This window comes from Akebia trifoliata, chromosome 3 (genome assembly GCF_017979445.1).
Source record: "Akebia trifoliata isolate Shusen 1 chromosome 3, ASM1797944v1, whole genome shotgun sequence".
Lineage (NCBI taxonomy): Eukaryota > Viridiplantae > Streptophyta > Magnoliopsida > Ranunculales > Lardizabalaceae > Akebia > Akebia trifoliata.
The window spans coordinates 54,366,184-54,391,908 of record NC_141377.1 but is presented as its reverse complement, the minus strand read 5'-3'; the positions used below and the strand labels follow the sequence as shown (position 1 = coordinate 54,391,908).

Genomic DNA, 25,725 nt, shown 5'->3' with positions numbered 1-25,725 from the left:
ATTTTATTTTAGATTTTTTCTATTTTTGGGGAGAGACACGTTTTAATAACTCTCGATTTTATAAATAGAGATCTCTAGAACTGTAAAAACTCTTAAGGGGAAAATAGTGATTGTTATTGATTTAATCCATGAACGCAGGCACACTACTGAACCACATAAATTCTTGTGTTTGTGCAATTATTCATTCTCTTTGCTGCTTCGTTTCATCTTCAACCTCCCTAAAACCCTTATCTCATTTCCCTAACCAAACCATATTAAAATATTCTAACAAGTAAAAAATCCTACAGATGAAGAGGTTAACAACAATGGATTTAGGAGAAATCAAGAGGTTTTGGCAAGAAGTCGAAGACAAGGGTACTTCACTAACTATCAATTGATCTCCTCTTACATATGTCATTGGTATCTAAAATATTAACCAAAACCTGGCCAGGTATGACTGGATTGCGAAAATACTTGGCAATAAAGAGAACAAAAAAATCACATGAAAACACAAGGATTTACATGATTCGGCAGTGCACCTATGGTCACAGATCAAAACCAATCTTCTTCACTAAGAAATCAAAGGAGAAAAATCCTTGTCTTCCTTGTGCCACTGTTGCCCAAAAATCCTTGTGCCCCCCTTGCCCTTCCTATCTAAATCCTAGAAGAAGAAAACCCCTTGTTTTTACGTTAGAGATCTCTATTAATAAACTGAGAGTTACTAAAACAAGTCTTTCTCCCCAAAAATAGAAAAAATCAGTTAGGAAAATATTTCATAATTCCTTTTTGGTAAACCTAAAAAGGAAACCCCACAAAAATAGAATACAAGACAACTACTCAACATGGATTATCCCAAAAGAATAATTCAATTAACCCTACAGATCAGAAAACTATCTAATGGGCTTGCAGTTCAGCTGTTGAATGAAATCAAACGTAAAGTTGATGAACAAGGATCAGAAGATGACATTTTATTCTGCTTAGTCTTGTTATAAAAGCATTATTACTGTATGTTAAACCTAATACAAATCTTACAACATATGTACATTCAAAACTCAGGATACATAGACCCAGCAGAGTATATATAGAATAGCCTAAAGATAACTACAACCTGAGAAAAAAGACCAACTCATACAATATCTAATTCTATAACACTACAAAGGCTGCTTTGTTTGATTCAAGTAAATACACGTCAACAGTCCAGTTGACACACTGAACGGTTAAGCAACATGCCTACCTCTCAAGCAGATAGATAAACACAAGAGGTAACCTGACCTTACTAATAATTGGTCGCAATGTGAGCTCACTGATCATCCCCTTTTGTCCTGGAATTTAATAAGTTCACAGTTAGCAATAAGTCGTTCAAGAACAAAATTGAGGTGGGGAAATTAGCCTTATCTGGGTTCACTCCCCCCTAACCTGAATGAAGGTGCTTTTTCGGACTCGTCAGCATCGCAAATGTGGATAGCACCACCAGATTTTGCCTTCTCAGAGTCGATATCATAAGATGAAAGCAACCTTCGCTGCATTGATTTCAAGGAATTAGAATTATGCATAGAAGAAACATAGAAGAAATCACACCTTTGTTTTTGGCTTACCAACTTTTTTCCCATATATATATATGGATCGGGATCCAGCGACAATCCTTATTTGACAATCCAGTTGACAACCACTTGCCCTATGCGGTTAGAAGTTTTGAAATGAGCTCAAGATGATCTCTATGGGGAGAAGATCATCCTCACAGAAAACTTCTAACCCCATCAAAAGTGGTTTACAAGTTGAAGAATCATTACCATTTAACTTGTAAACAACTTTTGATGGGGTTATAGAAGTTTTGAAATGGGCTGAATTTTTTTGTGTGGATGATCTCCTTACCATAGAGACCATCCTCACAAAAAATAGCCCATTCCGAAACTTCTAACCTATATAAGACAGAGTTTTCAAATAAGAATTGTCACCTGATCCTAACACTTGGGGAATGCTAACGTCCAAGACCTCATAGGGACGTTACTTAGCATTCTCGTGTTGCTGATGCCACAGGGTGTTGAACACTGTGAATAGCAAAATGCCTGGTGCGGAAACCCATGGGGTTACCAATATGGTAGCTTGTAAGCTACCAAAAATGGAAACAAAACTGTGAAGAAAAACATTGGTCATGGTTATCACTTATGAGGGCATACTGTTAAATAAACTTCCAATTCAAGCAAAAAAGGATGACTGCTGTCAGATGCATCAACCCAAGCATATATGATGCCAAGAAAATGAAATTCATCACACCAGTGAAAGAAGGCACTTACATGACCCTCGAAATTGGGGCTCAGTAAATTGACTGAGAGATTTCTCATCAACAATAACACCTGGACAGGCACAAAAAGAGAATGCACCAATCATATCAGCTTTCATAAACAAAAGTTGATCCATACATAATAATCAAATAGTGCTTCACATAGGTAATATCAAATCTGCATGGTAATCAACTATTGTAGAAGCACATATTGTTTTTTCTTTCCCTCCCTTTTTTGGGCTTCTATTTTTCTTTTGTTTGTGTTGCCTTTGGTGGTCAACCCGACTCTGGGGTCTTTGTAATTTGTTCTATCTATTTAATTATATCCTTATAAAAAAAAATCAATTATCACTTGTACTTTTTCTGTTGATAGGTAAAGAGTTAGTAGTTAGCAAGATGAAGTTGAGTTCATGGGGGTTTGAACCTAAGACGTCAAAACAACACTTCACATGTCTTACCGACTTGGCTAAGTTGGTACTTCAACTATTACTTGTACTATAGTTTTAGAATGTCAAATCCATCTCCAAATGTGTGAGAATGCTCTATTTTTAACACGTTAGAGATACATAAAGAGCGTTTCTAGGTAAGTGTAACATTTTATGCAAAAAAAAATGGTTGCCGCACTGCTATGGTCACCTTATCCCTCTGGTATCTAGTTATATATATAGGGCCTACCATCCAAAGTTTTATCCAACATGTTTTGTAAACAGGGGTTACAAGTTTCGGAATAGGCTGATTTTTGGTAAGGTTGATCTCTTCAAATTCAGCCAATTCCGACACTTATAACCCCATCAAAAGTGGTTTACAAAAAATGGACAGTCCAAAATTCTTCAACTTGTAACCCCAAATGACAAAACACGTTGGATGGTGATCCTGTGTTTTGCCCCACATGGGTTAGAAATTTTGGAATGGGCTGATTTTTGGTGAGGATGATCTCCTCACCATAGAGATCATCCTCACCAAAAATCAGCCTATTCCAAAACTTCTAGCCCCATCCTTACAAGTTGAAGAATCATCGACTGTCCATATAGATACATACATATAGGGGCAGGATCACCATCCAATGTGTCTTGTAAACTGGGGTTTTCGGAATAGGCTGGTTTGGTGAGGAAGATTTCTATGGTGATGAGATCATCCACACCAAAAATCAACCCATTCCGAAACTTCTAACCCCATCTAGAGTGGTTTACAAAATTAATGGTCCATGATTCAACTTATAAATTGGGGTTAGAAGTTTTGGAATGGGCTGATTTTTGGTGAGGATGATCTGATGATCTCCTCACCATAGAGAGATCATCCTTACCAAAAATCAGTCCATTCAAAAACTTCCAACCTCAGTTTACAAAACACGTTGGATAAAACATAGAAGGTTCCATCGGAACAATTATTTATTTCAGGGTACCTCGTCTCTTAAAAAAAAAAAGAGAGGAAGTGTGGGGAGAAATGACAAGAAGATATTGGAACATAAATTTGGAAGAGATGATGGAAGCAGGAGTTCATTTTGGTCATGGTACTAGGAAAATCTTCAATTTGTGGTTTAGTTTTTGATGCAGCAAGTAGGGGAAAACAATTCTTAATAGTTGGTACCAAAAAAAAAGCAGCTGATTCAATAGCATCGGCTGCAATAAGGGCTCGATGTCATTATGTTAATAAAAAATGGCTCGGGGGTATGTCAACGAATTGGTCCACTACAGAAACGAGAGTTCAGTATATATATATATATATATATAGGGTCCCGTTCAATGGCTAACTTTTTGGCAAAACATTTTTCAAACATGAGTTAGAAGTTTTGGAATGGGCTGATTTTTGGTGAGGATGATCTCTACGGTGAGGAGATCATCATCACCAAAAATCAGCCCATTCCAAAACTTCTAACCCCATCAAAAATAGTTTACAAAAAATGGACGGTCCACGATTTTTCAACTTGTAAACATTGGTTAGAAGTTTTGGACTGGGCTGATTTTTGGTGAGGATGATCTCCTCACCGTAGAGATCATCCTCACCAAAAATCAGCCCTTTCCAAAACTTCTAACTCATGTTTTGAAAAATGTTTTGCCAAAAAGTTAGCCATTGAACGCTACCGATATATATATATATATAGGGGAGTGTTCAACAAACAGCGTTGGGAAACAAAAAATTCTTATATGGCTTAAAAGTCTTAGATTGGGCTTATTTTTTCTGAGGACAATCTCTATGATGAGGAGATCATCCTCACCAAAAATCAGCCCAATCTAAAACTTCTAACCCCATCAAAAGTGGTTTACAAAAATCGGATGCTCCACAATTCTTCAACTTGTAAACTAGGGTTAGAAGTTTCGGAATGAACTGATTTTTTGTGAGGATGATCTCTTCACCATAGAGATCACCCTCACAAAAAATCAGCCCATTCCAAAACTTCTAGCCCGTAGTTTGAAAAATGTTTGGCTCTCTTTAGGGCCTCCAAACAGAGAGGTTATATGGACCGAAGGATCATCTATCTCTATGAACCACATGTCAACATAGCGCCCAAACACACCATCGGATGCCTACATGTATATAGAGCATGAATTTTTATGAACACCCAAAGAAACAGAATTGTAAAAAAAGAGATTTTCACCATTGGATTTAAATTTTAAATCTAGGAGTTCAAGGGCCGTCCATTTATAAACTTATGATCTAGCTCCAAAAAAATACCTATTTGGGGATTTTTTTTTCTCAAACCCAATCTACACCACAAACAAGATGGCTTAGTTGTCATTTGGACCAACGGGGTAGTACATGTCGCCCGAATGTGAATCTTAGTCCATACTCTACATGGTCCCTCGGTACGTGGACCAAGGGAACATGTAGAGCATGGACCAACGTCCACATTTGAGCCATGTGGACTACCACATTGGTCCAAATAACACCTCATCTCTCTTGATTTGTGGTCTAGATTGGGTTTGAAAAAATAATCTTGAAAATTTTTTTTTTTTTTTTTTGTAGAACTTGAATTTGAAAATGGACGGCCACTAAACTCCTGGATTTAAAATGTAAATCCAACAGTGAAAAAATCTCTTTCTTCAATTTTGTTTTTTTGGAAGTTCATAAAATTTCATGCTCTACATAGATGTGGTACCTGATGGTGGTTTTGGGCACCACGTTGGCATGTGGTCCATAGAAATAGATGGTCCTTCAGTCCATATATATAGGGGAGCGTTCAAGGGACATAAGTAAAAACATATGTAAAAACAATCATTTTTCAAAATATGGGTTTAGAGGTTTCAGATAGAGCTGATTTTTTGTGAGGATGGTCTCTATGATAGCTGATTTCGTGTGTGTTATTTGTTTCCAATTGTAAGTAAAGCATGTCGTTAGATAGCATTGACATTTCATTAGATAATCATCCTCCTGCCTAGAGGTTTTTGTTCATGTTTGAGAATATTTTTCAACCTATCATCCCAAGCCTGATCTAGCCATTCATCATAAAATGGATCTGATGGTAAGATAGAAAAATCCAGTCAAATAGTATAATATCAATATCTTCTGCCTCAAAGAAAATGAACTATCAAAGGGCCAATTAGATGCAATTTCAGACATGGTTTTTGATCTGTCAGACCCAAACTAGATCCAAATGAGGATCTTTCTGCTTGCATGATTGATCCAAATCTACCTTTCAATTCCTTGAACACAATGTAAAATCTTATTATATAGTTTTAAGTTGTAATGATCTTTAACAAATCCCTGATTTTCTGCTAGTTTCTTCACCTCAATCGGAAGTTCTGTTTAGGAAAGTCAAAACCAAATAAAGCCAAAGATAACTCCACCAACATCAACGAATGTAGAAAATTGGAGAATATCAATTCCAAAAATATTAGGATTGCTAGCTATGCGGTTAGTAGTCATTCCAATTTTAGTCACAAAATTAACTTAAGCACAACTGAGTGACAAGAAAGCATTTCTCAAAGTCAGGAATGATTCAGTGTTCTAGCTTACCTTGGAGAAAGTTTAATGAATTGAAAATCACAGTAGTTTTAACATCATTAATTTATAAAAGTAATTATTTGAGATAGTGGTAAGGTCAGATAAGTTGTACCACTCACACAAAATTAACGTTTTCCAGTACTAATAGTAGACTGTGTCAAGTTACTAGTACAAATAATCACTAGCTGCACCAAAACATTTTTTGGAAATAGCGAAAGACGACAAAAAATTCTGGCTAAAGTCTTATCCCAAAACATTTGGGGAACTTCAACTTACATATTGTAATTAGCCTTTCCAATAGTACGTGTCCAAGTACTAGAACAAATGATTCCCCAGCTGAGCGAAGAACGATTTGAAAGACAAAATTCGCTCACAATGAATTAAAAGGCATTTCAGCTTACTAAACCTGATATAAGAGTAATAACAAAAAAATGTCCCACTAGCGCTCGAACTTGGAGTACTAGCTGTAATAAGAAATAACTCACATATAGAACCATGCCTCAGAGTTCAGCCAGCAAAAATATTTTTCAAACTCAGATGCTGAATAGGCTGGCATGAATACAGAAAAACCATAAGTGCCCTCTCTTGGCTCCTCCCAGTCCCCATTGCTTCCTACATCTCCACGCAAACCTTAGCCGCTGACACAAGGTCAATTCATCATCCATGGTCATACCTTCGACTTATAGGCAGTAATCAAGAAGGACCACTTAGCAAAGTGGTAAGACCATGTGGAGGCTGTTCCCAACAGGGGCGGAGCTAGTAAGGAGGTGGTGGGGGCAATTGCCCCCACAGAACTTTGAGACACCCCTACTAATTACATGCCCCATTTGTCCCCACTCCGTCACCTCTCTCCCCATTCCCCCCCCCCCCCCCCCCTTCAATTTTTTGTTGATGACATTGCCTTTTGACCGGGCCTTATCATATACTAATTGGAAATCACCTAAATATCCTTTTCTTCAACTTCTAACCAAAAACCTCTGAATTTCTCCCTAAAACCATTCATCTTCAAGTTCTTCAACTATACAACTAACCATAGTTTGCCCCCACTACAAGAAAATCCTGGCTCCGCCCCTGGTTCCTAAGGTCTTAGTTTCAAACCCCTTGAACCCCTTCTCATGCTTAAATGCTAACTGTTAACCACTAACCCCACCAAGCAAAAAAAAAAAAAAAATTATAGGCAGTAATCGGCCTTTGCACGCATGGTCATAACATCTCAATCAACTTTCTCTAAGCTATCCCTGCTTGGGATACTCCTTCATTTTCTTGAATGTGTTCCGTTCTAATTTTGTCTTAATTGTTCCACCCATCCATCTCAACATTCTTATCTTTGTCAAGCTCAATCTATGAACATGTTTATTAATTTCCCAACATTCAGCTTCATAACACATAGCTAGTCTTACTGCCATCTTATAAAATTTTCCTTTTAATTCGATTATGATGTGCCACTCACACATCTCCACTTTAACCATCTAACTCTAATTCTATGGAAAACATCCTCCTCAAGTATTGAGAAAAATATTTTATATTTAGTGCAATGATTCTTCAATCAAACAAAGAAAATATACTTCTAAAGGAGAGAGCTTTTGCTCACCACCTTGCTTGTTCCACACAGGCAAGCAAGGAATACGAGGACAAGGTGACAATTGTACCGAGTCACCTTGTTATTAGGTGGGACAGGTGCAGCAAGTACAGCAGTGAGCCAAAATTTGTCCAAGGAATTCCTAAATCCAATGGTTAGAATTCAAAATATTATACTAGTACAGCAGTACACCTTACTACTGCATCAATTAAGATTTATATTATGTTTTGTAATGTTTACCTCCGATAAAGGGTAAGGGCAAAACTACTACCAAACACGAAACACGAAGCACGATTTATGATATAAATCATAACTTTTGGTTCTTCCATGCATGTACATTGATCATATAGTTCTGAGTCTGATAAAATACGTACCGTTTCAACATCAATCGGATCCATTTCCTTTAGTTTCCCCAGGTGACCACTTGTGTTGGGATCAAAAACACTACCAATGAAGCTGTATACTTGAGAAAAATCAGGCATAACTGCATGAAACAAAGAGTAAAGTAATTGACGTGATAATAGTATCATAAGGAGAAGTCATGGACAAACATTTGCAAGTTATCTAACAGAGAGAAATTGCATGCACGTTGAATAAATCAGAAAACAAAACACTATAAGCATAAGCAAGAGCAAAAATCACATTCACCCGGCAAATTGGCTTCATTTGTACATGAGCGGGGGGTTATACATGAAAATATGTATGACTTAATATGGTTTATTAAATAATAGAATTGGAAAAGCAAATATAACAGCAATTATTTTTTTTGTTGATATAAAATTTGTATTAAAAGAAGGAAAGCAAAAGGAGGTCAAAAAGGCATACTATGACAAAGAACTGAAAGGAAGCAGGGAAAACAAACACTGGAAATGGAAATTAGCACCCTTATACTATTTTGTTACATATAGGCCCCTAGTTGAAATGAAAATTCTCGAGAAAAAAAAAATCCCAGAACTCATCAAAGGATTTGAACCAGAAGAATATAATCCCCAAAACAATGAAGATCATTCACTCCTTTCAAATGCCTCGACGTACGGCAAAGGGGACCAACAACCCACAAGATCCTTTCTCTACCATTAAAGGCCAAGCACATCCGACTTTGAAAACGAACAAGGACCTATCTTGGGGAACCTAATAGATTTGAAACAGTGATATGAAGTGAGACCAAATGTTTCTGGTGGAGGAGCAATGGACAAAAGATTATTTACCAACTTTCCATTGGCTAAGCATGTGTGGCAACAGTCTACGATAATTATACCCCTAGAACAATATGATCATCAATCAATATCCAATTTACAGAAGCCGATCAGAAGAAAGAAATTAGATGGAATTTGGCAACCCCAAATGTCAATGGTTGGAAACTTGGTAGTAAGGCCAGTAGATGGTATAAAGATTCATAGATAAAATCCTATGATAGGACCATATCATACCTGGTAAGTAGAGATAAATTCTTGTGGGTGGCCAACAAAGGGGCTCAAACTCAAGACCTCTCCCTTTGGTTGGGGGGGAATCTTCATATACAAGAGAAAAGGAATGCATGTTTTAGGTGTGCTCTGAATTAACATATAATGGCTGCCGTACAAATTTAAAAAATTAACGGTTTCAACTAATTCCTTATTTCACGACTTAGTTTAGATTAAGTATTCTTTTTACCGCAATAGAAGAGTTACCTCTCAGTTGTGGACCATGATCTCCTTGATCAATTGTTTCACTATTTGGCCATTTCCTTGGAGTGCTTTCATTGCTACTACAACAATTATTCGCTACTGTAGGCCCTGCAGAACCCATATCATCTGGAAAATGAAAACAATTAGAAAATTACCTCAATAAGAAACAAGGTCAAGTTGGTCGAGATAGATAAGGTAAGAACAAATAAAACCTTTGGTCAGATTTGATGCACTGAATGGTGGTGCAGAATTGTGAGCCCATGAAGACATGGTTGGATTTGTGATAGAGTTCATAAGCATTGAAGATGAATCTGGCCTAAGAACAGTTCCTGGTTCAAGCAACGTGGATGGAGATTGAAATGGCTCCATCACTTGTGAGAGCACAGGAACTGCCAATTCAAAACTATGAGTGAGAATAGGATAACTTCATAATATGAGAATACAGAGAGTTACACTACTCTACCATTTTTAGAGGCTTTTTGTGGGTATGGATGAGCTGCTTTCCGCTTCGGCCGAGGGGGTGGTACATGTTCACTTGTCCCATTCTTTTGAACCTTCAGAAAGTATTTTTGTGCATGGCTGCGTATCTGCAAAGAATACTCATTGACATCTTGACTATAAACAAAACATGGAAACTACTGCACTCTATGCTATTGGTTAAGGGACGCTTCAAAGTAGAATCAGTGCCCGATGATGTTGGCACACACGACTATCTATACAGTAAAATCTATATGATAAAACACAAAGACCTTTCCCATGTTTATCCTTCCCCATAAATTGAGGTTGGGATTAATCTCCCCACGAATCTCGAGGACACTCTCTCTTCTCTCCTTTCCATGAATACCTTCCATCTTTATTGTATTTCCTCTTCTCTCCCTTTTTTAATAGTACCCCTCCAATTTTATTGCCTTTCTTCTTCTACCCCTTAACCCCAAAGAGGATTCCCGTGCCAAACTCTAGTAAATAAACAAAAGGAGATAGTCCATCTACTAATATAAAAAACAGTTAATGAGTAAGAGGCGTGCTAATTAGGACAGTGGATACTGATTAAATTCGTGATATTTAGAATTAATAGATCATTGTTATATGGTCATGCCTCTATAAGTGCCAATAATGACACATGCTCATGTTATATGTTCACCTCGATATGTTTCTACTACTTTTGACCTAGAATCAAAGAACGTATGGGCTTAGACCCATAGCTCAGTTGGTTTGACACATTGCAAAACAGCTTTGAGGTCATGGGTTCAAGTCCAGCTTACCCATAACAAAAAAAAGAACTTACAGATCTTTTCTTACATTATAAGATGAACAAATCTTCAGAAGCTAAGACATGAAAAAACATAGATTAAAGTATTCGGACAAGACTGGATTTATGCATTAGGAATTACCTGGATAACAGACTTTGACCCAACAAATGCTTCAATCTTCTTCCAGTCACGATCAAAGCTGAAAAAAGAAAAAAATCAAGTGAACAAAATTATATCTGAATTATAGCGCTTCCAATTGCATCAACAAAAACAAAAAATAAATTCTAATTTTAGATATGTGAAAAAATAATCAACCTAAAACACATTCCCCATCCACATTGAAGAGTAGTGTTTCGTTGGCAAAACCCTAAATACACGAAAACCCAATCAAATAATATTGCTTCCAATTGCAGCAACACAAACCAAAAAACTTAATTTATAGTTTTAGATATGCACAAAACTAATTAACCTAAAACACATTCCCTATTCATACTGAAGAGTGGTGATTCATCATTAAAATTAAAACCCTAAATAAACCAAAACCCAATCAAATTAACAGAAATGGTTGAAAATGCCTAAATTTCTACCAATAGCAGACTCCCAACCAGAAACCCCAAATCTTTTGTTCTACTATCCATTAACAATTCATAATTCCCCACTACAAAACTACCCCAACCCATGTTCCAAACTCAAAATTCCCACCATAATTTTGAAAACTGTACCTTAAAAGCAGAATTTTTCAACACCCACGCAACAGAAACCCAAAATTCCCACCACAATTGTCAAAAACTGTACCATAAAAACAGAATTCAACACCCGCAAAGAAAACCAAAATTCTAAATTCCTCTTGAAATCTCCCTCTGCAAAACCACTGACCACCCTAAATTCCCCTCTGCACGACCACCCGTTTTACTACCCCCAAACATGTTCCACACTCGTAATTTCTACCAAAATTTCAAAAACTACATCGAAATTGTCAACACCCACTAAAGAAAAACAGAAACTTCTCTCAACCCAATTCATAATCGAACTCAAGAAACCAAGTGAAGTACCAGAAGCACACAGATCCAGCAAAGCAAACTAGAAGATTATCGAAACCCAATTCTCCCAACCCAATTAAAACCCACAATAGAACAACGAGAATTAAACAGACAACGAGATTAAACGTACAGTTGGAGAGCTTCGAGGAACTTGTCGTGCTCTTGCTCAGTCCAACTCTCTCTAGATTTGGTAATTGTGTAGGGTTTTCGAATTTTCTTCGATAGATCATCGGACGAAGATGTGGACGCTGTGGGTATGGAGGAACCAAGTCCAGGAAGAGCAGCCACACCCATGGGGTCCAAGAAGAATCCTGCTTGTGCTGGGTTCGGATTTACAGACACCATGTGCTCGTGTGGTCGTACGTGTGTGTTTGTGTTTGTGTTTCTTCGATTAGGTTGATGAGATTGAGAGAGAGAATTGTGTTTGGGGTAATACTTGACCACCTCTCAACTCTCTCAAGTGGACAGATGAAGAGGACGGAAGGAATGGATCGTCCTCACCTTTGGCTGCCGTACACGTGGCGGTCATTCTGTGAGATTCATCAATTTATGAAAAGCCACCACACTTTCGTGTCACGTGCAGCAGCATGCTTTTATTTATAACTAGGACGATTCCGAGTTGATTGGGTCAGTTCTGACCTACTCCAACGTCATCAACTGAGTTTTTCACTAAGAATCTAACCTGATTCACTCGTCTGACATATAAGGGTTAATTCATCTTTAACTTAAGAAAAAAAAAAAAAAAGTGGTAATGGCAATTTTGAACCAATAAGCAGTAGGTCGTGAGTTCGATACCAACTTGAGCATTAATTCCTTGGGGATCACCTACAAAGGTGTACCCTCACTTAGCTATGTGTGTGGCAAAGCCCAAATACAGTCCAAATATGTTGTCCCTCACTTGCTTGTGAGGACTCGTCCTTGAACAAGACCATAATTTATGAAGTGGGCAGAATACAGATATGATCCTGGTCTGTTGTCCCTCACTTACCTGGTGCGTGTGATATGCGAACATTGCATGTGATTAGTCCTTGGACAAGACCGTGATTTATGGAATGGGCAAAGCCAAGATATGGTCCCAATCTGTTGTCCCTCACTTACTTGGTGTGTGTGATGTACGAGCGTTGCACGTGACTAGTCATTGGACAAGACTATGGATTATAGATTGGGCAAAACCCAAATACAATCCCAATCTACTTTTTACAAGGATACCCAGTTAACAAAAAAAAAAAAAAAATCTTATCATATACCATTATGTTAGGAATAAATGTCATAAGTGATTCGACCTATTTTATAGAGTGATTCTATGATAGAATCAATTATGGGGCTTATTGGTAACATAAAGGTATGTTAATATTACAAGCCATTTTATTATATCATATTTTATTTTTATTTTTATCTAAAATATTAAGTAATTTTGAACATAACACTATTAAAAAATATATTTTTGTAATTTTAAAAAATATAGGGTGGATTTAGGAATGTGAATTGCAATTTAAAATTTTAAAATATATTATGATAACACAGTAAAATGTTATTTTGTAATTTTGAAAAATTAATTAACGTGCTTTAAAATTATAATTTTATTTGTTTTGATAAAAATGATCTTTATCATATTAAAATATAAATGTGAGGGCGTTGTTTACCTAAATAAAAGGAGAGATTACAAAATTAGAATGGTATTATTAAAAAAGAGGGCAGAAGAAGAAAGATAGTAAATTTGGAAAGATGTTATTGAAAAATGAGAGGGGAGGAGAAGAGAGGAAAGACAATAAAAATAAAGGGGTTAAGAGAAAATTCACTTTAGTGTGGATCTACTTCATAGCTAGAGTAGAACGTTTATCTTCCCACAAAACTGTAACTGAATGGGGTCCACAATTGTAATTTATTATATAGAAGATAGATAAAAACAAGTTAATGAGTTTGTCCAAGGATATTTTTATAATTAAAATATTTGAATTGCTGATTTAACTTTCATATGCTCAACCTTATCACATTATATTATAATAATACAAGTTTAAATTATAATTAAAATATAGGTTAAGTGGATGTCATAATCTCCTATACAAATGAATTAGACAAGTATAATGGACGAAGATAGATAAACTTTGTGGATAGAATAACCAAAAAGCTTAGGGATGTTAAAGCCATACAATCTTTAAAATTAAGTTTCACAAAAGGCTTAGGAATACCAGGCAAGTTCGAGAACTAACCAGATTGTTAATGAATTGGGTTAGAAAGATCAACATGAAGGATTAAAAATCAGCCTAATTATTAAACCATATTCATTGGATTCACAACACGCTTCATCATCTCCAAAGCTTTATCCCAAGGATTTGTAGGTAAAAAAAAATCTTATATTCATTCCACTTTATTCAGAGTAAAATGATATGTCTAATCAGGAGTCGTGTTAAGGGGTGAAGAATTTTCATATTAGTTGCCAATTTGACACAAAACCTACTCTTTTATCTGGGCTTGTGATCAATAACATAATGTAAAGGAAACACAATTGAAGTTACCTATTAGCACATCTAAATATGGTATTTAGGTTAAAATTAATTTGAGGTATCCATCTCGATTTATGTGGAAATAGAAATTCCTATATGGATTTTAAAACTCGTGACACAATCATTTGACTTTAATCCTTTACGAGAAGCCGATAAAAAGACCAAGGTATGAAAATATATATATATATATATATTCAGCAGTTCTACATGGTTTTAAGGTTGGATAAAGACAATGCGTTAAAAGAAATCAATGATTTTGACAAGAGATTGAGAATCATGAATCAATAATAGGGTTGAAATGTTGAAAAAATTATCTCTAAAATTACTCTAGAGATTGAAGACAATAGATTTGTGGAAGAATTGAAGGAATTTTTTTTTTTTCACAAGAAATTAAAGATGAGGGTATTCTTATTATTTTAGTAGTCTTTAATGGGATGAGTGAAATCCAATACACAAATCAGTTAATAAAGTAATATAAATTTTTTTTATTGTCTCCAATAAACATAAATTGGGTGATTAAATAAAAAGAAAAGCTTTTATTGTATCCCTCAAGTCATAGAGGAATCTCTCAATCCTGTAATTAAGAATGAAAAGTTCTTAGTACCAATAATAGAATAAGTGATTGCTATTGCCACACCAACCGTGTGTAATTCTTCAGTGATTTATATACAAATTGGTGTGGCATTAGTAAAAGTTGGTGAGACGATAGTACTTCTCTGGAATAACCACTTAGGGTGGTAAAAGAGATTATAGTTGTCTAGAACTAAAAACCGTATGGATCCTCATTAATCTATTAATGCCAATTGTTTAGCTACTTTGTGAAATCTTAATCAAAATCAAGAGCATATTATCAATTAAAAAATCTAATGTATCTCTAATTTTCACCAAAATTTGGAGGGATATATAAAAATTGCTCTTAGAATAATATAAATGACGAAGTGAAATCTATTTTTCGATCAACTTTTGAAATAATTTGTAAATAACTACCAATAACTTTTGATGAACAGGACCATATGGGTGACAGATTGTGATTTGACCTCAGGTGACCATGGCATCATGATTTGTTCTAAACTTATATAGGACAACCTGGCCTGTCTTTGTTATACATGATATAGATCCTTGAAACAAGAAAAAATAAATATTCTTGTAGGATACAAGAAAGGAAATTTTCCAATTCCATGGAAAGAAATAGTGTCATCATGTGTGGATGATCGTATTGGACTTGAGTATCACCTATTTCAAAATTAATGGGTGGCACATGTGATATAGGTATCTAAAAATATAGAGTTATCTCTCGAGATATTTATTTTTATTAGCAATTTCAACCCAGATTCTGGTATCAACACTCACGAATTTTAAACAGAATTTTGTATTATTTGAAAGGTTTATCTCTTCTTTTTTCTTTTTTTAATTTTATTGATCCTTAATTTAAAAGAACTAGTTTGAGAATTATTAAATATGAAATTATAGAGACGAAAACATATTAATTTTTCTTTTCTTTTTCTTTCCACTCTCGTGGTGCATTTCTTACTTGAATATTCTTCCATAATGGTACAAAACAATAGTATTCTTGAGGTAGACAAAGAAATCACTTTATAGATACTAAAAGGTGAATGGCACGATTGGTCCAAGTGAAAAGAAGAAAAAAAACCAACTATCCACTATGAGTTCCGTATTTAACACCAATATTTTAGGCTTTAGCAACTATCCAATAAATCAAAGTGTAGTACTTGTTGTATTGATCTATTTGGAAATGTAGTGTGCCAGTGTGTGCAAGTTGTTTATTCGAAGAATGGGCTGGATCCAACAACTATGCCTTTTTTTTTTTTTTTTCTTGGGAAAAATTACATAAAGATCCATAACAAAAAGATTTATTTCTAAATAATCCTTGAATTTTGGGCGATACTAGATAACTTAGTAGTCCATTTAATAAATTTTTTTTTTTTTTTTATAAATTTTTTAATGGCCTCTTATTATTGTCGAAGTCAACATTTTTATTGTCGAGCTCACGACTTATTATTGTCAAACTCACCACTTTTTATTTATTGTCAAGCTTGTCATTTATTGTCGAATTCGATATTTTTTATTGATGAATTCAAAAAAAAAAAAATTAAAAAAAATATTGAATTCAACAATAAAATTGGTGAACTCGACTTTGGAAAACCCATTTGTTTTTTCAAGTTTTTACAACTAAAATATATGGAAAGACTAACTTAAAACTTGACATAACGATCTGTCTAGAAGGTTTCAAACCAAAAGAACCTTTCTTGATTGATTTTCTTCCAAATATGAAATAGAAAGAAAAAAAAAAAAACCCTAATTTTTTTAAGTACGTTTTCAAAGTACTTAAAAAAAAAAAAACCTTTGAAAATAGTTTTTTCTTTCTTCCCAAATATTTTATATTAGAATGGAGTCTCCAAAACTCGATTGAGATGTAGAAAATCCTTTTTCTTTTATGAAAACAATGAATTCAAATGGTTAAAACACATTCAACGATTCAATCATGAAAAATGTAGGGAGTGAGGTTCAAGGACTGATTAGAAAGAAAAAATTTACCACAAATTATTAAGAAAAATCCTAAAACTTAAGGACAAATTATAAAGAAATGCCTAAGTCAAGGTGCAAGATCTCACCAACAACTTCTGATAAATTAAAAATTTATATCATGAGTTATAGCATTCCACGCAACTCACTGATAAATCAACTTTGATTCTCAATCAACCAAAAATGTGCGACCCTTAACATGGTTAAAACTAAATTGTTTATAGTCAACACTCTTAATTATAAGAAAAAATTGTTTGAACTGAACCACTTATGAGTTAACTGTATTTTATATGTTTAGGATTGGATGTATTTGCTTACATTATTGCATGTAGAGTACATTTAGCCATTAGAACAGTAATGATCAACGAGCCAGCAAAATAACCTGAATGGTATTTTAATTTTTTTTAATATTTCAAATACTCCCTACCATTATCAGTTTATTACCCAAGAACTTATGCCTATCGGGGATTCTTTTAACCCTGAAAAATTGGTGATATTAGATTTACCCCCTTGAAACATTTTCTTGATGATTTAACGGTGAAATTTTGATTTTTTTTTTTTAAATAGTATTTAAATTACTAAATCAAAATTGGAAAAACCTTATCTTGCATTTTGGAAGGGGGCAAACCTAATATCACCACTTTTGCAGGGTGGTATTTTCAAAAATACCCTTCTTTTAATGGTTGAAGTACCAGAACGGATTATTAACAGAGACCGTTATCCATATAATTTAGGGAAATGTTCAGCACCCTAAGTTTTACCACACACTTTAACAAATGTTTTTTGTCCTACAATGGTTAGAAGTTTTGGAATGGGCTGATTTTTGGTGAGGAGGATCTCTATGATTAGAAGATCATCCTCCCCAAAAATCAGCCCATTCCGAAATGTTTAGCCCCATGTTTACACGTTGAAAAATCGTGGACCGTCCATTTTTTGAAAACCATTTTTGATAGGGTTAGAAGTTTTGGAATGAGCTGATTTTTGGTGAGGATGATCTCCTCACCATAGAAATCATCCTCACAAAAAATCAGCCCATTCCAAAACTTCTAACCCATGTAAGACAAAACACGTTTGTTAAAGTGTGTGGTAAAACTTAGGGTGCTGATCGGGACCCTATAATTTATTTATATCTATTAGCCAGTCCATATAATTTATTTATATCTATTAGCCAGTGAATTCACATCACCCATGAAATATCAATTCTACAAAAATTATATTGCCACACCAACTTTTTCTAAGGTCAACCCAATTCATATGTATATTCATTTGGGGTGGCATTAGCAAAAGTAAGTGTGGCAACAGAAGCTATCTAATTTTATATACACTTAACGTGTTCGATTTATGTGATTCGAGCTGGATCTATGGATTGATCAAATCCAAATGGAACCAAAACTTAAACCATATCCCGATACTTAATACTCAACCCACATGAACTGAACCAAACCCTTTTCCCTTTTGGGTCTGATGATCTCATGTGACTGAACCCTCAAACACCCCAATCACCTTTTCAGCCCCATATAAGTTGAAACTGAACCTAGTCCTTTGCCGATCTTTTCAGTCCATCACATGCCCTAGAATAGAATCCTTAATGCTTCGGTATAATTTCTCGTAAGACACATTCTACAAAAAGAAATGAATTTTCCATAAATTCCAAACGTTAACTCTACAACACACACAAAGATACATCGAACCAAAAACGACTAACACCTACACTGACAAGCTTACACAAATTCCTGAAGAAATATCTCTATTAGTAGAATGGAATCACTGTATGATGCCGCAGGCTTTGCTGGTCCAAGGTTTGAAGCGATGCTATCAAAGTCGAGACAGCTCTTTATCAAGAATAGACCTTATGAAGTAAACCAAAAAACTATACAATCTTCTAGGATGGCCATGGCCTAGGAGTTCTCCAGTAAAAAAAACCCTCAAATTTTCCAAAACAGAATCAAACGTTTCTGATCAGAATGAGTGAGTTTAGAAAAACCTTCTCCTAAAGGTTCTGGTTGTTGCTTGATATGAGCGCATGAGCAATCCAACACCAATTCCAATCCCGAGGCACATCCCCAGACCGATTCCAACACCAACTCTTACACCGGCATTGAACCATGTGAGCTGTCCATCTTCATCAGAGTACATTTCTTCTGAGTAGAAACCATGCACAAGTTTTCCTTCTGTATCATATTCTTCAACTTCAGCGTCAGTGGTCTGTCAAAAGTTCCAAACAAGATCAATCATCAGTTTGAGGAAACAAAGAATAGTTAGAAGCATTACTTGCACTGTGGATCGGAAGATCTATAGAACTAAGAAATCAATGGCATCGTTGATCAATGAAGCATTTGTGGTAGGAACATTTCCTGTCCACGTGGATAAAGCAAACATGAACTGGGTTCAATGAGATTTGAACCTAGGTCATGGGATCAACACTACACACGGCTTTACCAACTTAGCTAAGTCCCCCCTCCATGTCAGTCTACTCAAAGCCTCTACCACAAAGTCAAACAAATTCATGGTAAGAGGGTCTCCCTTCCTCAATCCTCTTTTAACTTCTAAAAAATTCATCTAGAAAGCCATTCACTGAGATTGAAAAGACACTGAAGTCATGTGTTTGGCGATCTAGAAATGCCATCTCTAACCGAATTCTGTCATCTTCATTCCATTTCTCAGAAAACCATTGTTGTACACTTTCTCCAACTCAAATTTTACAAAGAGTCTCTCTGACCCTAGATCTTGCCCTAACATCTACGCGTTCAGTTGCAATTAATGGTTTTATATTATATATGAGGATTGCAAGGTTACTCTAGGGATGCGTCTAATCCCGCAACATATTTTAGTGGTTTTAGATATTTACCATGAAAAGCGGAAGAGAGCGTGTGAATATAAAGTATACTAAAGAATAGGAAATACCATTGTTTTTCAAAAATAAATTGATAAAGGAAGAAATGTGAAACTTAGGCAGAGAAAGTATATACATATATTAAAAGAGTAGTGAAAGAGGTTTTTTGGGAACTATGGGAAATGTTATATACATAACAATTATGTTCAGAAGTTCATCAAAGAAAAAAAGGATATATGGTCTTGGAAAATGACCATAAAAGGAAAAAACCTAACAAGATAAAAACAAAAAGACTAAAAAAGCAAAGTCAATGGCATGCGAAGAACAACATGAAGCATATGATCAATATGACAGGTTGGTGACTAGAAATAATGTTAACAAGGTGACATGATTTAGATCAACGAAAACTAAAAAATAGGGTAATTTTAGATGCAATGGTGCATTATAGATGAATATACGAGTCTTGGTAAAAGACGGGATATAAGAAATAGTGGTAGTTATTTTCAAGAATTATTAAGAGGCACATGGGAGATCAAAGAGCACATACTTAAGATGAATTAGGGCTTCAGAATTTTTTATTTTTTTTTAAAGTAGGAAATTGGGAGTAGAAAATATTATAAAAATAGTAGGAAAGTTTATGTGAAGTATTGAATTTTCCTAGCTAGGTAAGCTTTTTTTTTGATAAGTTCCTAGCTAACTAAGTTGTTCAATAATATTTTGCAGACCAAAAAGACATCGAATGAATGAGAAAAGGTACCATAGTACTTATATATAAAAATAAAAGAGACAAGTAGAATTTTCCAACTATTTGGGCATCAAACTTAAAAGTCACACTTTTAAATTATGGGACTGGAACAAATATCCTATAAAAAAACAAAGATATAACAGAAGTAAATTGGTTTTGTAATGGGAAAACCAACCACGAAGAATAATATACTTAAAAATAATTGATTTACATCAGATAACAATTTTGTAAATATTTGTTGCTCTAGTTATAAATGAAGTAATTGCTCATTTTCAAGAGCAGATCCCTTAGTGGATGTTTTTGCAGATAATGCATTGTCAATTGATGAGACTAGAGAGTGAGTTAACACAAACCTAAAACTCTCAAGAGGTACTTTATAACTCTCAAATCTCAACAACCATATGAAGAGTGAAAATAAATATCAGTCATGTAACTACACATTGGATCAGGTATTAAGAGCCCAATAGCCCAAACGATTATATTTTACATGGAAATGACAATAACAATGTCACATTAACTACATAACCTTAACATGTAAGAATTTTCTTAAATGAATAAGTACTACATACACATTTATTTTTAAAGAACATTTAAAAGAAATTATAGATATATTCAACTAAGTATAGCATGGACGGGTTGTATGTGTTTGCTTATATAAATGTTAAGATGCTTATAATACATAAAGACAAGATGGTATATAAATACATAACAAATCATAAGCCATCTCAACCGATTAAAAAATAAACCATAAGCCATTTCTCTTAATGAATAAATATCATGTGTAATTTACAAGTCTTTTCTACAAGCAACTTATATTTTGGGTCTTCTACAAATTTTACTAATATCTTCAAAATAATTTTCTAAAAATGAATATTTCAACCTAAATATTTCCATCGAAGTCATGCATTTTTATACTTGAAACAGAATCATTTTGGTCCAAAATTTCACTGAAATATTTGGTAAAATGAAAAGTAATTTCCAGCAAAAATATATACAAAAAGAAATTCCCGATTAAATATTAGGTCAGATTCCTGTAGAAATGAAAATATTTTTGGCAGATATTGTGGAAATATGGTGTATAGTTCGTTATATTATCATCTAAACAACCCCTCCTTGTAGAAACCGTGGGACAGGGAACCATTCGCATAAAAGCAACAGACTTTGCAATCTCAATAATATTTCAATTGTCAAATAACTAACTAATCCATAAAAGTAAATGAAAAGCAGATAAATTCGATGAAAAGTTTTCGTTACCTGCGATTTCCTAATCTGATCCTTTCCAGTTTCATCGTCCTCTGGAATCGCGTCGAGCGTTCCGTGCCTTGGATGCTTACGCCTAGGGCTGAGTTGAATCGTCTTTGTAAGAATTAGAGGAACACCAGAGCAGCATCCAGCAACATAAACCTCAATTGAAGGCGAAGAATTTCCAAGCTTTGGATTCAAAAATGCGGACGAAGACGCCGAAATTGCCGCTGTTGTACAACAATCCATACTCCACCCTGTCTTCGAATCCTTCTCCAATTCAATACTTCTATTACCCCAAGACGATTCCATTCGTTCCAGAAATCCACACAAGATCATGTCTTCTCTCTCATAAACCTCAAATTCGATAGCTCCTGTGATTCGAACACTATCGGTGCTAACATACGTAACCTCTGAAGATTCCTTATCGATCCGATCGCAACGAAGATTGAGAGATGCAGTATCAGATGCAGGGATTCGGGAGCCATTAATCTCAAGAGAAACTCCAATTTCGCGTCGTAGATGACGAATTGTAAGATGATCTGGGACGCAATCAACAACACAAGGAGCGATTCGAACGGAGAAAAGCCGGATCTCGAACCAGAACGATGGCGGAGATACAGGCCCGTTCAGAAGACGATATACAGGAGGAGAATTAGGGTTTGGATTCTTCCTCGGTAGAGAGATCATCGCCATTGATGAATTCTTCGTCTCCTCCTGAACATCCATCACTTCGAAATCAAAGAAAAATCCGTGAAATTGGAGTAAAACAAAGCCGAAATCGAAAATTCGAGAGAGAAATTAGGGTTTCGATCATCGATGTTGGCGTTCTTCCCTCTCTCTCTCTCTCGCGAGTGTGTTCTGTGAGGGGGAAAGAGCCAAGAAATGAGGGAAATATTTTTATATTTCTGATATTTTTGTCCTTATTTTATAATTTTGGGAAAATTTTGGTTTTTAAAAAAATGGAAAAAGGCCGAGTCAAGAGGGAAGGAAGGCGAGATCAGAGGATGAAGCGGCCGTCATCGTTACGAGGATTGAAGATTTTTGCTAACGGAAACAGAAACTTAACGCCTTAAACTAACGGCGTTAGATTTGGTTCAGGCGTATCCTTGTCTTCTGTGCGTTATAATTTGGTGCGATAGATGGATAGATATGTAGGGACCAGAGGAGGCATCGAGAGTCGAGACAATAATATCTTAGGATAAAATGGCTAATGAAAGGCACGAGTGTCTCACGTGATGCTCAAGGGCACCAATTGCACATTGGGCCTAGGTAGGCTAAAGCGCACATTGGGCCTATGTGGGCTAAGCCCAATTCCGGCTCTAATGGACTGGAATTGGGCTTGGCTTCATTTTCTATCATTGTAAAATATAAATTCATGTACGTTTCAAAATTGTTTAGAGCCATTTGGTATTATTTTTATAAAAAATAAAAGGTTCAATCTCCATCTTAGTTGAAAACAATGAGAATGTGAGTAAAATTATTATTTTATAATATATTTTATTTATTCTTACAAAATATATATATATATATATATATATATATATATATATATATATATATATATATATATATATATATAATAAATATATTCAATAAATATCTTTCGGGTTGGATGTTGGTTCATTTGCATTTGACCTACTCGTATTAGTAATTTTGCAAATCCCAATAAGAGAATATTTTTGATTCCTACATAGATTACAATCTTTCCTACCTATATAACTTTCTCAACCATGAGAAACCTCACAAAGCAATAAAAACATCATACAATACTTGGGAGGAGCTCCTAGGCTATGAAAAAGATTTCTTATACATACTTTCTAATTAGCCTCTTGAAGCCCAACTTAGGAATACTAGATATCTTATTACAATATTTACTCAGGAAGGTTAGAATTGCATATATTTGCTTTCGTTTATTACTTACTTATAGACTTGAGATATTTCATCGCAATGCATGCTGGATTGACTATATCATTTGTAGAAACTACATATATATGGTAGAATGAAATCTTGTATGTGTACAAAATAACTTTTGAGTCAAATCTTTTATAATGTGCACCATTTTCCAGTATTCGAGTTAGGTTGGTGGTAATAATGACCCTTTAGTGTAGTAAGTAAGGTGAGCTCAACAAATCATTATCGCGTGGGGAGTTGGTTTCTACTTAGGAGATGTATTCTCGCTAACTTTGCATTCATGATTTTTTTCATGTATCCTTCCCCCATACTATTTACTCTTGTGTCGTGCTTGCCTACTAGGAAAGTTAGAATCATCCAATCGTTGCTCATGGCTGGTTGGTTCCCTTCTCACTATACCATCTCGTCTAAGACCAACTTTGGATTGGCTCTATTTCCCCATGCTCTTCAAACTTATGTCTTGGGTGGCAAGATTCTCACTTGTTATTTTATGCAAATTCATTTTCAAGTGAATATGAATTCCTTTGGAAAATGAATAGCACCATTTTATTGCATGTAGAAAAATATATTTTTTTCTTAAAAAAGAGTTAGTTTTAACATTTACTTTTAACATAATGTTAAAACTTGTCAAGTCAACTTCAAACTTGGTCAAGTCGACTCGATTGGATTTCTAAGTGTCTCTATCCTAAAATTAGATGGAACCAACTTGTTGAGTCAACTTGTCAAATTATCAAGTCAACTCGAAAGTGCACCTAGTTAGGCCAAAAACTTGATTGAGTTATTTGGTTACATATAATATTTTTGTGGAGAACACGCATTAAGTATTTCTGTTTATTTTAAAATTTTGTTTATAAATTTAATATATGTTATTTGACTCATTCGATTCAACTTGTGAGTTATCGAACTCAATGGACATTCAAGTTAACTCAAGTTTTTGAGTTTTAAATTTATGATTTTTAGTTTTAGGGTTGGTGGTAATCCTGAGAGAATAACAACATGAGTTGGGAAAATCATTTTACTAAGTGGTGGGATGAGATGGGAATCCATTTTCCCTCCCAATGTGGAAAATCACTTTTGGCAGAAAATTGAATTTCGGGGACAATACAAATCAAACACCTAAACATAATATTTTCCAAGGGAATTCTCCACGCCCATTTTCATGGGCAATCAAACAATTAGTTCATTTTCTCTACTATTTTAACTCATCTTTTACATTAATGAGAAGAAAATAAATAAGACTGTATTTCTCTATACTTTGTCAAGGGTTTTTAGGGGAAATCTAGGTTTCCAAATAAATCAAAGTTTTTACCTCTAAAGGTTGGAGAAGATAAAAAAGGGTTTTGGGAAAAGGTTGATAATGAGGGTAGTTTGGTTATTTTCTTTGCCTTCAATAGAAGGATTTGGTCAAGTAATATGTCATTAGTTTAGTAATATAGGGTATCTCGAATATTCACCAAACCCCATAGGAAATATTTAAACTAAACATGATTAGATAGTTGAATTTTTTTTCCCCAACGTCCTTGTTCGTATAATTCATTGATGATAATGATGGTTTTAAAGATTATGAAGTAATATTTTAATACAAATCAATTTAGCCATCAAAGTTCAATTATTGTTATATTTTGAATAAAAACAAAATCAATTTTAAAAGAAATTGAGTAAACATAACTAAATATGATTGGTTGTAAGAAAGCATATTGATAAGATTGTAAATTAAAAAAGAATCGTGATAATCTGACTATCCTGACGTGACAAGTTTGTGAATCATAGATCTAAGCTCCTTGGGACACACGGCTGTATCTCGAGAGAATAATGTGGTTCTCAAACTTGTCACGTCAGGTAGTCAATTGAGTTTGCCACGTGGGGTAATTAGATTATCACTACTCATTTAAAAAACCTAAAAATGATGATTATAAAGACTCTCCTCTATAAATTTATAAAATAATCCTAAACAATGGGTTATCTTAATTTGATTTTAACATTATTTATGGAAGTGGCTAAATTGGAAAAATCCATTTTATTTATATATAATTAAGATTAGAATTATAATTAAAATCTTAATATTTGAAATTATGAGTTAACAGGTCTAGATGTCAAAATATGTACCATAAACAGGGTCGGAGCCAGGATTTTGCTCATGTGGGGGCAACCAAGAGTAGAGAAAAAATTGTGGGGATAATTAAGAGTAAAAAAAATAATTGTGCG

The 25,725-nt window shown here is 34.7% G+C and overlaps 2 protein-coding genes across 3 annotated transcripts; both read right to left on the bottom strand.

The window, feature by feature from the left end:
• Window positions 1-922: 922 nt before the first annotated feature.
• LOC147408028 (protein REVEILLE 6-like) lies at window positions 923-12,198 on the bottom strand. Its single transcript, XM_086436864.1, has 9 exons — window positions 11,869-12,198; window positions 10,840-10,897; window positions 9,912-10,035; window positions 9,661-9,837; window positions 9,452-9,574; window positions 8,156-8,265; window positions 2,274-2,333; window positions 1,396-1,499; window positions 923-1,301 (listed from the first exon to the last, which is right to left on the bottom strand). The coding sequence occupies exons 1-9, from the start codon at window positions 12,081-12,083 to the stop codon at window positions 1,280-1,282; spliced, it is 993 nt and encodes a 330-aa protein (XP_086292990.1). The 5' UTR covers window positions 12,084-12,198; the 3' UTR covers window positions 923-1,279.
• A 6,123-nt stretch (window positions 12,199-18,321) lies between these two features.
• On the bottom strand, window positions 18,322-22,518 carry LOC147408027 (uncharacterized protein At1g01500-like). Of its 2 annotated transcripts, XR_015176943.1 has the most exons (3): window positions 21,619-22,518; window positions 18,512-18,991; window positions 18,322-18,406 (listed from the first exon to the last, which is right to left on the bottom strand). XR_015176943.1 is itself a non-coding variant. In XM_086436865.1 (2 exons), the coding sequence occupies exons 1-2, from the start codon at window positions 22,333-22,335 to the stop codon at window positions 18,761-18,763; spliced, it is 948 nt and encodes a 315-aa protein (XP_086292991.1). In that variant the 5' UTR covers window positions 22,336-22,518; the 3' UTR covers window positions 18,412-18,760. The 2 variants fall into 2 exon arrangements, 1 of the variants encoding a protein (XP_086292991.1); XM_086436865.1 differs by lacking the exon at window positions 18,322-18,406 and having other exon boundaries at window positions 18,412-18,991.
• Between the last annotated feature and the right edge of the window lie 3,207 nt (window positions 22,519-25,725).